Source organism: Erpetoichthys calabaricus, chromosome 14 (assembly GCF_900747795.2).
Source record: "Erpetoichthys calabaricus chromosome 14, fErpCal1.3, whole genome shotgun sequence".
NCBI lineage: Eukaryota > Metazoa > Chordata > Cladistia > Polypteriformes > Polypteridae > Erpetoichthys > Erpetoichthys calabaricus.
The window spans coordinates 99,005,131-99,019,380 of NC_041407.2; the positions used below are offsets into that span (position 1 = coordinate 99,005,131).

The 14,250-nt window shown below is 39.8% G+C and overlaps 1 protein-coding gene across 1 annotated transcript in view; it reads left to right on the plus strand.

Moving 5' to 3' along the window:
- Nucleotides 1-14,250, plus strand: part of casc3 (casc3 exon junction complex subunit) — a 30,066-nt gene that overhangs the window by 12,855 nt on the left and 2,961 nt on the right. The window contains exons 4-12 of the mRNA XM_028818408.2: nucleotides 1,379-1,543; nucleotides 4,775-4,926; nucleotides 5,018-5,194; nucleotides 5,380-6,320; nucleotides 11,317-11,378; nucleotides 11,478-11,586; nucleotides 12,208-12,306; nucleotides 12,805-13,010; nucleotides 14,022-14,144. Coding sequence (XP_028674241.1) covers nucleotides 1,379-1,543; nucleotides 4,775-4,926; nucleotides 5,018-5,194; nucleotides 5,380-6,320; nucleotides 11,317-11,378; nucleotides 11,478-11,586; nucleotides 12,208-12,306; nucleotides 12,805-13,010; nucleotides 14,022-14,144 — 2,034 coding nt within the window. The remainder of the gene's footprint in view (nucleotides 1-1,378; nucleotides 1,544-4,774; nucleotides 4,927-5,017; nucleotides 5,195-5,379; nucleotides 6,321-11,316; nucleotides 11,379-11,477; nucleotides 11,587-12,207; nucleotides 12,307-12,804; nucleotides 13,011-14,021; nucleotides 14,145-14,250) is intronic.

Here is a 14,250-nt window from a genome sequence, read left to right on the forward strand (position 1 = left end):
GGTGAAATCTGAGGATCTGGGAGGCCACACATTCAAATGCCATTTTTAGGGTATCTGAAATATAAAAAATGTTAAAAACCATATGTATGGAAACTTATGGTCCACCATATATATACATATATATATATATATATATATATATATATATATATATATATATATATATATATATATATATATATATATATATATATATATTATGCAAATATACACATATTTCCATTTTCCATGCCAACTTTATCCTAAGCAGGGTTGCAGGAAGAACGCTGGAGCTTATCCCAGCAAGCCTAGTGCACATGGCTAAGAACGCGCACACACACAAACACGATAGGGCTAATTTAGCATCACAAGTCCACCAAACTGCATGTCTTTGGTCTGTGAGAGGAAACCACAGGAAACTTGCACAAGCACAGGGAGAACCCTGAAACTTCATGCAGAGAAAACCTGGGACATGAATCCCAGCATCCTTGTAGCAAGGCAGCATGTATCACCATGCCACTCATAGATGTGTATATATGTGTAGGCATAAAATGCATAATTTATTTCCTCTACCGCATTGTCATTTAAAGGTGGTTTTAGCAGTTTGGAAAAAATATGAAAGTAGCACACCATTGCCTGTGTTTGCATTTATTGACACGAAAATGCATTAAAAGAGCAGATGTGCTGTGTATTTTCTCTTGGAAGAAATGGGTGCACACAGCTTAACCATCAATTGAAAAATGAACAGATGGTGCACTGGGCAATAAAAATACACGGAACATGTGACGGAATCAGACAGAAAACGGGAAGTCCAGCTGTAGATGGAAAGAGGCAGCAGTTTAACAGTGCAGCTTGCTTGAGTGACATTCTCTGAGGTTAGATTATTAGGATTGTCATTTTCTAAATTGACACTGTTGGTCATTCCCATTTTTTCATGTGACTCTATTTACTAATGTACTGCTTGTGATGTGTGAAGATGTAAATGGAGGACAGATTTTCAGGCAAAAGTATGACATGAATGCTGTTTAAGGACATAAAAGTGCATTTCATTACATACATATGCTGTAGGGCTTGCTTGTAGTGTAAAGCCTTTAAGATTAATTATCTTTTGAAGTTCATACCTCTGCACACCACCTGCCCCAACTCTAATATTAGATGGATGTAGTAGACATTAAAGAGTACATTTAAAATTGAAACAGTTGAAACAGACATTTTACTTATTTCTGATACTTGATAATGTGATACTTCTGCCCCACTCTAGTAGAGGTCAATTTTCAGATAACATACTCAGACATGTGAGATGAAATACTTGCATATATTGGCCAAATGTGATTAGTTCTCGTAATAATAACTGATCAGGCTATCTCTAAGTGCAGTCTATATATATCTATAATTTTAGGGTGATGTGGAAGAAGGAGATTACAGTGATGAGGAGCGCCATGCCCGTCCACAAGAGACCAAGCCAGATGAGGCAGCTGCAGAGGAAGAGGAAACCTTCAGCAAAGAGGAGAAGGTTGAGGGAAAAGGCACACTGGCTGGAGAAAGGCAGAGTGGGGATGGGCAGGTATGGAGTAGAGTCTAGTTTCTCAGCCTTTTTTTTTTTATTAACACTGTTATCCAAATCAAGTTACATATCAGAAATGCATTTGAGTATAGCAGTTGTGTATTCTGCCAAAATTGGTTGCTTATTCAGGCAATCATCCTTTGTTTCTTTTTGTCAGTAACGTTAAGAACATGTGCTATTGCAAGATACTTTACAAAGCAAACATCATTAAAATGCATTATTAATTACATATATACCTAATCATCACCAACAAATAAACCAAATAAACACTGTCTTGTACCAAGTGGACATTACTTGCACATCTGAGGCATGTTTAACAGAATGTATCAAAAGAAATGTTACAAATCCAAAAAACTGAGGCATTGTTGTGAATATGAAAAGAGAGAGTATTCACGAGAGTAGTTGAATGAGCTTTTGCATGTAAACGTTTTTTGGAACATAAAGGCCACCTTTGGGAGGTCTTCACTGTTAAATAGATACATAAACTGTAAGCCATGTAGACTTGCAATGTGGAGTATTAGACCAAATGGCTTTAGAAGCCACTTGGAAAATGCCATAGATCATTCTCTATTGGGGGTAAACGCCAGTTTAGTTTAGCCCACTGAGGTGTAATTTGTTTGGGTGGAAACTATTCAGAACCCTTTAAAAAACCTCTGCATACTTAGTGTAGATAGACCAACGGAGACAAAAACAAGGAGAAGGATCTCCATGCAGAGGTTCTAAGGATCTAAATTTTTTTTTCTTTAGCAATGAGAAAGGAGGAAAAGGAAACCGGGTGGTGGAATGGGGAAATACAGGAGAGTATACAGAGGAAGAGGATGACAAAGAAGTGGGATAGTCAAAAAGATGCAGAAAGTAGACGAGTACAAGGAGATAAGGCGCAAGGTGAAGAGAGAGGTGGCAAAGGCTAAAGAAAAGGTGTATGATGAGTTGTATGAGAGGTTGGACACTAAGGAGGGAGAAAAGGACCGGTGGGCTACACAGAGGGGCCAAGCTGGGAAAGATGTACAGCAGGTTAGGGTGATAAAGGATAAAGATGGAAACGTACTCACAAGCGAGGAGAGTGTGTTGAGCAGATGGAAAGAGTACTTTGAGAGGCTGATGAATGAAGAGAACAAGAGAGGAGGTTGGATGATGTGGAGAAAGTGAATCGGGAAGTGCAACGGATTAGCAAGGAGGAAGTAAGGACAGCTATGAAGAGGATGAAGAATGGAAAAGCCATTGGTCCAAATCACATACCTGTGGAAGCATGGAGGTGTTTAGGAGAGATGGCAGTGGAGTTTTTAACCAGATTGTTTAATGGAATCTTGGAAAGTGAGAGGATGCCTGAGGAGTGGAGAAGTGTACTGGTGCCGATATTTAAGAATAAGGGGCATGTGCAGGACTGTAGTTACTACAGGGGGATAAAATTGATGAGCCACAGCATGAAGTTATGGAAAAGAGTAGTGGAAGCTAGGTTAAGAAGTGAGGTGATGATTAGTGAGCAGCAGTGTGGTTTCATGCCAAGAAAGAGCACCACAGATGCAATGTTTGCTCTGAGGGTATTGATGGAGAAGTTTAGAGAAGGCCAGAGGAAGTTGCATTGCGTCTTTGTGGACCTGGAGAAATCATATGACAGGGTGCCTCGAGAGGAGTTGTGGTATTGTATGAAGAAGTTGGAAGTGGCAGAGAAGTATGTAAGAGTTGTACAGGGTATATACGAGGGAAGTGTGACCGTGGTGAGGTCTGCGGTAGGGGGGACGGAGGTGGGATTACATCAGGGATTGGCTCTGAACCCTTTCTTATTTGCAGTGGGGATGGACGGGTTGAAAGATGAGATTAGACAGGAGTCCACATGGACTATGATGTATGCTGGTTGAGGAGACCCTGGAGAGGTGGAGATATGCTCTAGAGAGGAGAGGAATGAAGGTCAGTAGGAACAAGACAGAATATGTGTGTAAATGAGAGAGAGGTCAGTGGAATGGTGATGATACAAAGAGTAGAGTTGGCGAAGGTGGATGAGTTTAAATACTTGAAATTAACAGTACAGAGTAATGGGGATTGTGAAAGAGAGGTAGTAAAGAGAGTGCAGGCAGGGTGGAATGGGCAGAGAAGAGTGTCGGGAGTGATTTGTGACAGACGGGTATCGGCAAGAGTGAAAGGGAAGGTCTACAGGACGGTAGTGAGACCAGTTGTTATATGGGTTGGAGACATTGGCACTGACCAGAAAGCAGGAGACAGAACTGGAGGTGTCAGAGTTAAAGATGCTAAGATTTGCATTGGGTGTGACGAGAATGGATTGGATTAGAAATGAGGACATTAGAGGGTCAGCTCAAGTTGGATGGTTGGGAGACAAAGTCAGAGAGGCGAGATTGCGTTGGTTTGGACATGTGCAGAGGAGAAATGCTGAGTATATTGGGAGAAGGATGCTAAGGATAGAGCTGTCAGGGAAGAGAAAAAGAGGAAGGTTTAAGAGGAGGTTTATGGATGTGGTGAGAGAGGACATGCAGGTGATGGGTGTAACAGAACAAGATGCAAAGGATAGAAAGATAAGGAAGATGATGATCTGCTGTAGCGACCCCTAACGGGAGCAGCTGAAAGAAGAAAAACGATGATACAACTTTTACACACCGGTCCTTGTTAATTGTCAAATGGAAATGACTGTGGGTGAATAGTACAGGGAACAGGTAGTAGACCAAAAGAGAAAAAAGGAAGTTGAAGACCTCAAACAGCCAGGATGTAGCACAAAAGAAGGAGAAATGTTAAAGTATGACAGCTTAGGAAAACAACCAGGACAGTGAAATGGGGACTTGTGTTAATTTTTATCTTTAAAGAAAGATGCAGCGTTGCAGCACGTAATATTGAGTTTGTCTTTTTAAATGTTACTTGTTAAATTGTGGAGGCCAAGGTCATTGTTTTAATGTGAACCCTTGAAAGGATTTTTTTAATATGTAAATGAGGAAGCCTTTTGACATTTAAATCTTGCCAATCTTTGTTTCACAAACAATAGTTTTTATTTATTCGTTTAGCAGCTTGTGCAGCACAAATCTGCTAGGTGTCATAAAGTCATTGAACAATGTAAAATAAGTAAGAATTGAATACCTTTTGGTTGTCTGAGTGTGGCGCAGAATTGATCAGTATTGCAATCTTGGTTTGGTTCCTCCTTCCTTTGATTCTGCGGAGTGTGTCCAAGAATAACGAAGTGGATAAAAAATTTTCTTTATTGATTTGTTTTAATTGTATGTCAAACAGGAGAGCACAGAGCCTTTGGAAAACAAAACTGGTAGTAAATCAGGGAAGAGGCTTGATGATGATGAGGACCGCAAAAACCCAGCGTACATCCCAAGAAAGGGTCTCTTCTTTGAACACGATGTCCGTGGACAGGCACAGGAGGAAGATATCCGGTAGGTCCTGCTAATGTAGTAAAGTGCTTTTTATTTTACCCTTGCTCTATTGCATACGTCACAGATGTACTCATATCTGATTTTGCTGTAGGCCAAAAGGACGTCACAGAAAACTATGGAAGGATGAGGGCCGCTGGGAACATGATAAATTTCGGGAGGACGAGCAAGCGCCCAAATCACGAGAGGAGCTCATTGCCATGTATGGCTATGACATTCGCAACACCAACCGCCCTGACGATGGGCAGCCGTTCCGTCCACGTAAACCAAGGTGATTATGCTTGTTTTTGTGATTTAGGTGACTGTTTGTGAACAAAATGCCTATTGTTAACCTTATTTAAAATGTCAAGGGAGTGACCCTTTTATTGAACGTTTCCATATGAAGAAGTCACATTATACATTTTCATTTTGTGGTTGTTGAGTAAAAAATGCAATTCCTTTTTATCTTCTGAAAAGGTTTGGCAGCCCACCCAGCAGAGAAAAGAAGTGGTTCCGTGATACAGAGAAACCAAGTCGCGCTTCGTGGCACAGTGGTACAAGTAGCAACCCACCTCTGTCACCAAATCCTCTTTCAGGACCTACCCCAAAACCTTATGGGGGATCCCGGAACTCAATGGGGGGCTCTGGGCGAATGGGTCAACCTCGCAACTTCCAGAGTGGCCGCACAACAAACTCTGCTCCTGGCTACAGAGAAAATCGCTCAAACTTTAAAAATAACGAGTTAGGCATGCATAATGGAAACCATGGTGGCAATAGTAATAACTTCCATCCTGGTCGATTGCCCCGCCAGCATTTTGATGGGGACAGTGCACACAGGAGAGCTGAGGAGGAGCCGCCCCCAAGACACACTGCTGTAGTGGCCACCAAAGAAGAGCAGGCAGGAGAAGAATATGTCAACAAATGTGACAGAAATGATGTTTCACCCAAGAAGGAGGAAAGAGTCCCTGAAAGCAGTTTTGCACCTGCCCCAGCTGCTACCCAAGAAAGTTGTCCAACTTCTGCTGTCACATCGACGGTCCCTGAGCGGACGGTAGAAAAGAAATCTTACTCACGAGGCAGGAGGACTCGCACCAAAGCATCTGAACTGGGAAAACAGGCCTCTGTTGAGGAACAGCAGCCATTGCCTCCACCTCCACTCCTACAGATGTCCATGGCTTTGCCAGGTGCCCCTGTGGACCAGCCAGCACAAGTGGGCCCCCCGCAGAATCAGCAGGTTCAGTTGCCTTCTGCACCTCACACTGCTTTGAAAGCAGATACCTGGGAAGGCCCTCCAATGGATAATGGAAGCAGCAGTCTGCCATGTTCCAGTGGGCTTGAACATGAGATGGCACACCTGAGTCTAGCAGGACAGACCTGGACACAGAGCCAGCCACCATACATGACTGGAGAAATGAGGGGTAAGTTTTGCCGGCTGGAGGCATGACATAAATTTTATTTTGTAAAGTGATATTTTTCTTATGAGAGCACTCTAATGTTGGGAATTTTCTGTTCTTAGCCTTCTGTATGGCATAAATGCCCCATTCGTATTACCTACCTGGAGTCTTTTTACACATTGTAATCAAAGGTTACATGCATTAGTGCTGCTGTTTCCCATTGAGCTTTGTGCTAAGGAATTTTTCATGGTATCGGTCTGCTAGGAGGTGTATACAACATTTCACAGGTTCTGTTTTAATTGAGAACAAGCAGTTGGAATTCACTGCCCACTGAAACACAACACTTCCTTAACATGAGAGCCATAGCTACAGTGTCGCAAAACGACAATCTACTTATATAATACACTACCGTGGTTGTCTGTTCAGGATTTTAAATCACCTGTAGCTCGCAAACTGTTTGACCTATTGACCTGAAATTTGGTACACATATACTACATGACGTCTACTACCCGCCTCTGGGGTTATGGTTTTTATTACTCTTTTTATTTGTATTTTATTTTATTGTTGAATCAACTCTCGGCAGGGCGGCTGTGCGGTGCATGCATACGGGCGCCATTCTCATTCCTACCACCTTCGCCGACACTTCCCCTGCCTCTTCATATCTTAAATCATTCTTGAGGCAGATTGAAGACTTAAGTGCCAGCTTAAGTGAAAAATTAAGAAAAACGTACTATAATTGCAACACAAAAACTGATTTAATCAGTTTTAACGCAAAAAGATGCCAATGGAAGAAGAGAAAAAGCGGGCCGCTAGGATGGAGAAATGAAGAGCTGCTCGGGAAGCAGCAAGAGCATCAGCCTCTGAGCAAGTGAATGCTAAATGTACAGAGAAAGAGTATGAAAACTATAAGTCAAGTGTATTCATTACACGTCATCGTGCAGTACGCCGTTCCTGGTACAAGGCAATAGTAAGCAGCCTTGCAGTCCCAAAGCCTCCGTCTGTGAAATTTTGATTTAATCCGTTTATAAGTTGTATAATATCTTTCATGGAACCCTCCATTCCAGTGCACAATATGTGTATCTCACCACGTAAAACACCAAATCTGTACATGTGAGACTGTAACCGGTGAACTGTCCAAACATAAAGTGGGTGAAATGAGTTTCTGTGCTTTGTGAGCAAAGGAGGTTCTTGTCCAAAAGCTCTACCACTGACCTACCATGCCCTTTCACATTTAAGAATGAAAACCCACTGTGCTTACACATGAGCTTGTTTTAGTCAATCCTTAGGACATATCACTTCTGTCAGAGTAGAAAATTGCTTTTGTCAGTGAGACTGTCTTGTGTGACCAAGGCATTTTGTTGTTTTTTTTGGCAGCCCATATTAATAGCTTTGTGGAGAGGACCAATTGGTTTTGTGCAAAAATGAATGAGGAGAGGTCTTGATGATCATTTACTGTGAAAGCAGGCCTCAAAATGGGCATTGTGATTTAAATAGTCAATGTTTTAAATCTATAATATATCTCAGTGATTGAAGAAAATGTTTGGAGAAATTTCCATTCAAAGAAACCAGTTTTTCATAGCTGAATGCTTAATGTATTCACTCCACTGCCTGTTACAGGGATGCAAATTTAATTTTATAGTCAATATGTGACTCTTTTTAATCAATTATTAACTTTGTTTTTGAAAAGGCACACTTATAAAAACTCAGAAAACATTACAACTCATCAAAAAATGATTTATATGTAAAAAAAAAAAAAACAAAACAATTTTAACGTTAAGTGGAAAAATGTCTTGACTGCCACTTTTCATTGCCGAAATGCATTTTGGGCATTCTTAGGAAAGGGAACAAATAACATGCTTGGGAGTTCGAGTGCACAGAAAGTTAACTGTCAGTACTTCCATACACTTCTCTTTATGCCAAAGAGTGTTCCTAAAAACACAATAGGTAAATTGAAGTAAGAAAATTACTTACTCTTTCAACCCAGTGATGACATTTTTAAGAAGCTGCTTTGCTCATCTGGCTGTATGGAAGCTAGAAATGAGCCTCTGCTTTAGGCTAGCCCTTGTGGGTGGAAAATAAAATTAAAGGTAAAGACTTGAGTAGTGGATTCACTGATATAAAATGCTGTCAGCACAAAGGTGGTGTGCAGGTCTTAAGTATAAGTAAATATTAAAACATAACTGCCATATTCTGCTTTAATTATTAGTAAATAGTCTGTGTTCTGAGCACACGTGATAATTACAATCGAGCATAGGTGTCTGCCCTTAACTGAAATGGTGATGTCTTGGAGACTGAAGGAAAGTAGTCAAACAAAGCACATAACCAAAACACAAGTCAACCAGCTCTACAGCCTCAAATGTTTACTTGCATGCATTAAACAGATGGTGGTGCTTTCATGATACAGCAGTTAAAGCACAGTTTGAAAGTATATATTCCACTTATATGTGGAAGCAGTCTGTGTGTGTTGGTCTCAATGCATATGCCGTCACAATTAAAATTTAAAACATGAATGTGCATGGACACTCTCCGGTTGAGTGTGATCGTTTGTGTTGACATGTGTTTTCTCTGCACACAAGTGTGTGGATCCGCATACACAGAAGGTGTAACGTGTGCTGTCCAAAAAGATCTGCCTGGTAGCACTAGGCATGCTCATATAGTCTATCAACTATGGTTAAGATGTGTTTTAAGTTGATAATTGACTGTGACTTAGACTATAAGAAAGACATGGTTCATGGTGATAGGTAAAGGAGTAGCTACTGTGTGTTTTGAGCATCATCATGAGCACACACAGCCACTGGGCTCTTGCATAGTCCCTGAAAACATTTCCAGAACATCTGGTGACAGTGCTTTTAGCTGGGATGTGGTAACCTGGCTCAAATAACTGATTAGGTTCATTTTCATCTCGGCACAGTGGTACACAGTTGGTAGTAAAAAAAATTTTTTGTGATTTTACTTGAAATGCCCCCAAACCTCAGCTATATTTAGCATGCTTCAATATTACTAGGCCACTGTTCTGTTTCCAGTTGTACAATGATTGACATGAGTGATGTCACAGAGCCTCATATGTCCCGCTTAAAAGAACGTTTATCCTAAAACCTGTTTTTTTTTTTTTTTTTAAATAACTTTCCTTGCTTGTTGCCTCCCCCTTTTTCTTTTCCTCCACTCCCCAAATCTCAAAATGGTTATCGGATGTTTCAATTCAACAAGGCATTTAAATTTCCCATTGGAGATATAAATTAGTTGTATAATAGGTAGTTGTATTCTCTAGACTCTTGATATAATTTGATGGAAAACAGTTATTGGCCATTAGAGATCACTTGATACACACTTAAGTGGTACAGTGGTAGAATATACAAACAAGATGTTGCCCTTTATCTCGTTCCCATTTATTACATAAAAACAGAATTTTCTTCAATAATGTATACTGGATTTCCATGTTTGTTCCGTGCAAATTTGCTGACTTTACGATATAGGGAGATAAAACCAAGGAAATCAAATGAACAGGTGTGTAGCTGGAGTGTAATCTGATTGGTGCCTCACATTTTTAGAAGGTATGATGACATTAAGCCCAAAAGAGTAATTTTAAAAAGTAAAAAATAATCAAATGCTAAAAGGCAGAGTTAGGCAAAATGGCAGTCCACATGGGATGAACAGACATCTTTGTCTAGTAGCCACTATAATATCAGATGCCAGATGTCTGTTTGTACTCCCTAAAAAGTCACTTCTCCATTTATTTATATGGGTTCCACTGAATTCTTTGAATCATGCTGAAATTTATGCTGTTGGCATAATTTTATAAAGTACTAGCAACATTAACTGTAGAAGACCGGTAATAGAATAAATCTAAACATATTTGACCTCTCTTGCCTTATGTGTTACCCACAGCATGCCCTACACGCCCTTTTTTGGCATCCTTGTGTGTCTCAATCTCTGTTGCCTGCTGATACCTCTTTTGCGTTCCTACAAAGGCTGTTTCTCTGACTGTCATTTTGAGGTAGTTTGCTCACTTGATCTCTGCTTTTTTGGCTTCCAGGGTAAATGGGCCCCTGTTACTCATTGTGAAAACAACTTTCTTATTCATGGATACTTCCTGTCTTTTGAAGACGACTCGGTTTGCACCTCGACATCCAAGCTGACCATTCGGATTACTCGGAGGGACCAGACACACACACACACACACACACACACACACACTAGCGTTTTATTATGTATTAAGATACTGTATATGTAAAATTGAATTACTGTCTCTTGGAACATCTCACAAAACCAATGCACCTATTTCTGCAAAACTTGGCAGTTATTTCTGGAATAGCCTAATTTAGAATACAGGCTAATGTAATTTAAGATTTTCTACATATAAATATTTAGAAAAAATTAAAAACTGAGACAACCTCACTAAAAACTGTCTATCACTTGAAATAATACTACATTAATAGCACTACATATCCGCTAGATGGCAGCAACAGGTCAATAGTGTGCCATATTTATGGAAAGAAATGCACTTTGTTTAGAATCTGTTATCTTGGCTTATATTTTATATCTTATTGTTAGAGAAATTCAGTTTTATATATTTGTCTGTTTGAGCATCACACAAAAACCACCACACTTATTTTTACAAAACTTGGCTTTTTTTGGGGATATTTTTTTAGATTTTTTTTTATGTATCTATATAAAAAAAAAAAAACGGAGACATCCTCATTAAAAGTTGCTTTTTTGCTGGACCTTTGCACCGTTCAATCTGAACATCTCCAAAAAATATGATATCGATGTGGTTTGCACTTCGAAAGAATTCAAAGGAAATTCTGTAGGAAAACACCACCAATTTCAGATATATATTGACCACAATAATTATTGAGAATTTTTAAATAAGCATGTTGAAGAACAACAAGATAAATACTTTTGTGGGTAAATTAACTCATAAACCCATTCATTAACAGTTGATTTTTATCAAAATTATGAAACTAAAGTTCTGTACTGATATGCAGAGGATTTGAACTTGTTTCTTACTCTTTGACTCTAGGCATTCCTAATCAAATCCACATGGGAGGGGGACCACCTCAGTACAACAGGATAGATGAAATGGTAAGCTGTCTGGGTGTGGGCCTCATTTCATTTGTTTCAGTGAGAGGTGTTTTTTTTTTCCCTAAAGGCAGCTGGTAATATGTGCCGCTCTCTCTCAAGTCTGTAGGTGTTGGCCGTGCCAAGAGGTATTCCTCCCAGAGGCAGAGGCCTGTGCCTGAGCCTGCACCCATGCACATTGGCATCATGGAAGGACACTACTATGACACAAGTAAGCATGGAGCCTGCCTTCTGAACTAGCCAAGAGGTTGATACTGGGGACTAGTTAAGGAAAAAGGAGGCACAGCATACATTTATTTACTCGTACCTTAAGTGTGCTATGCTAAGAAGACCATGATGGGTTTTTTTTTTTTTCCTTTGGGGTTTTCAGCACAAGTGAGTTGTTGAAGGGACCCCTTTTTAAGTCTTTAACCAGGACTGTTTTCTAGTTACACTTGAATGTGTGTTTGTATCTTTATTAGTTTACAGCTGCAGCCTTCCTTTTCCTCATTCATTTGAATCCTAATCACTTCTGTAGAGGTCACAGGGGTTGAAGCTTTCATTAGCTTGATTGCCCCTGTTCATTTAATTAATGCTCTGCATAAAGCATGATGAAATCAAATTAAACCAGAATGCCTCTAAATGAAAAACATAGATCAATAGTATAGGAGCATGAAATGGTTCTGCCCCACCTTCCTTTTTTTAAGCATTACTTCAGCAGTAGCCTGGAGTATTCATGAAAAGGACACATTCTGTTGCATATCCTGTTCTCCAATGGCAGCCTAAAGGAATGTTATACTCAAGGCTGTGTTCAGATTTCCAATAAAATCTCACATTTTCTTGTTTTCTCCAGTACCTTTCCAAGGACCAATATATACTCATGGTGAAACTCCTGGGCCCCTTCCTCCTCAAGGGATGATTGTTCAGCCTGAAATGCACCTTGCACACCCAGGTGAGTGCAAATGCCCTGAGTTATGATGTGGAAAACATGTTCCACCGAACAATTTTTCTGCTGCATTATGGATATCAGTAACAAAATGTAACATCATCCTGCATGATTCAGAAGCTCTACTTGCTGTGGTGTCCTTTTGTAACGCATTGCCTGAAGAGTTGTTGGTGTAACTGCACGGCATGGTTACGTTTATTCCCTGTACATTTGTGTTCTGTGCTGATGCTGATTTAATATTAAGGACTGCAGTATATGAGGAACTGACCAAGTGATCTGTGTACATACATACACAGACACACACACCTGCTGACATCTGTGTACTCTTCTTATATGTTGTGGAATCAGTGTGGATATTCTTTTATTCTCTTGTTCAAGTATCTTTAATGCAATACTAACCCTAGTTGATTAGTCACATGACATTAGTATTTTTAAAATTAATATAAAGTAAGAGGTTGCTATATTCCATCTCTCATTAGCAGCTTGCTTTTTTTTTACTTTTAGGTCTTCATCCTCATCAGCCTCCAGCACCAATGCCAAATCCAGGGCTGTATGCAGGGCCTCCAGTTTCCATAACTCCAGGTCAACCGCCTCCTCAGCAATTGCTTCCCCCTACTTACTACCCAACGACAGGGGTGATGCCTTTTGGGAACACCAACTTCACTTACCCTCCTGGATCACCTCTAACCCCTATCTATCCCAGTCCACAGGTAACGTTGCCACTTTGGGGGGAATTTATGGAAAAGGTGAGAAGGTGCTGGCTATCTTAAGTGGTTAGAGAGTCTATGCTGAAATTGATATTAAAGCAGCTTATTAATGTTGGCAATTGTGCAGTTGACCAGGATCATAAATAGTATAGTCATTTCAGAACCTGCTTTCACAACCTGAAATTTAATGTTTTTCTGTCATTTTGAAAATCATTTCAAGTTTATAGATTATTCTTTGCAATATGGTATATAATAATAGAGCGGCTGTGCTACCATGGTAACGGCTGCATGGTAAGAGAAAGAAGTGTGCAACTGTGTTTATGATGCTTGAGATTGTATGTGGAACTGAATAGAGTGTATCCTGATTATTATCCAGCAGCTCTTTCTATTTTAGTAATCAATCCTGATTATTATCCTGTGGCTCATTTTGTTTTAATAATAACACAATACTTATGTTATATAATAATGATATAAAATGTCCTTCTGACCAGTGTCATTTTGGAAGGTGTGCAGATACCTCACTCTTTCTAAACTATTATAAATAAAATTACATTAGTGTGACTAAGAAACATTTCTCAAAAGGATGTTCACTGTATTGGGGTGTGGGGTTGTGACATGTATGAAATTTTGTATTGTATGGAGAAAAAAAATGTTTCTGCTGAAAATTGCTGAAGGACTATTGTTTCATTTGTTCTTCTTTCACCACATAGGTGCTTAACTCATGTGATACTATGCAGCAGCTGTATATATGTGATAATTACAATATATGACTGACTTGTGTTGTCTTTGAATTTAGACACCATATTATTACTAGAGCTAGACTGCAGTATGTAGTGAGCAGTGTAAAAATACTGAATGTGTTGTCAAGAGAGCATGCTAACATCCAGAAGGAATCTTTTTTTAAAAAAGACCACTCTGGCTATTCTTTTTAGTTTGAGTTTTCACCATTTACAGTTATTTTCCCCCTTCTTAGCAACTTTTTTTCCCCTCTGTTCTTTCTCACTCCTCATACAGGCCCAGTCACAAGTTTATGGCGGTGTTACTTATTACAATCCTGTACAACAGCAGGCACAGCCTAAACCATCACCTGCACGCCGCACCTCCCAGCCAGTGACCATCAAGCCTCCTCCTCCTGAGGTATGGGGTCTCTATTCATGTATATTTTCAAAACCATTCGTGTAAGTGGTATGGTGGTACAATCAAAAAAGTGATCAAGTTTAAAATTGTACTATAAAGCTGATTT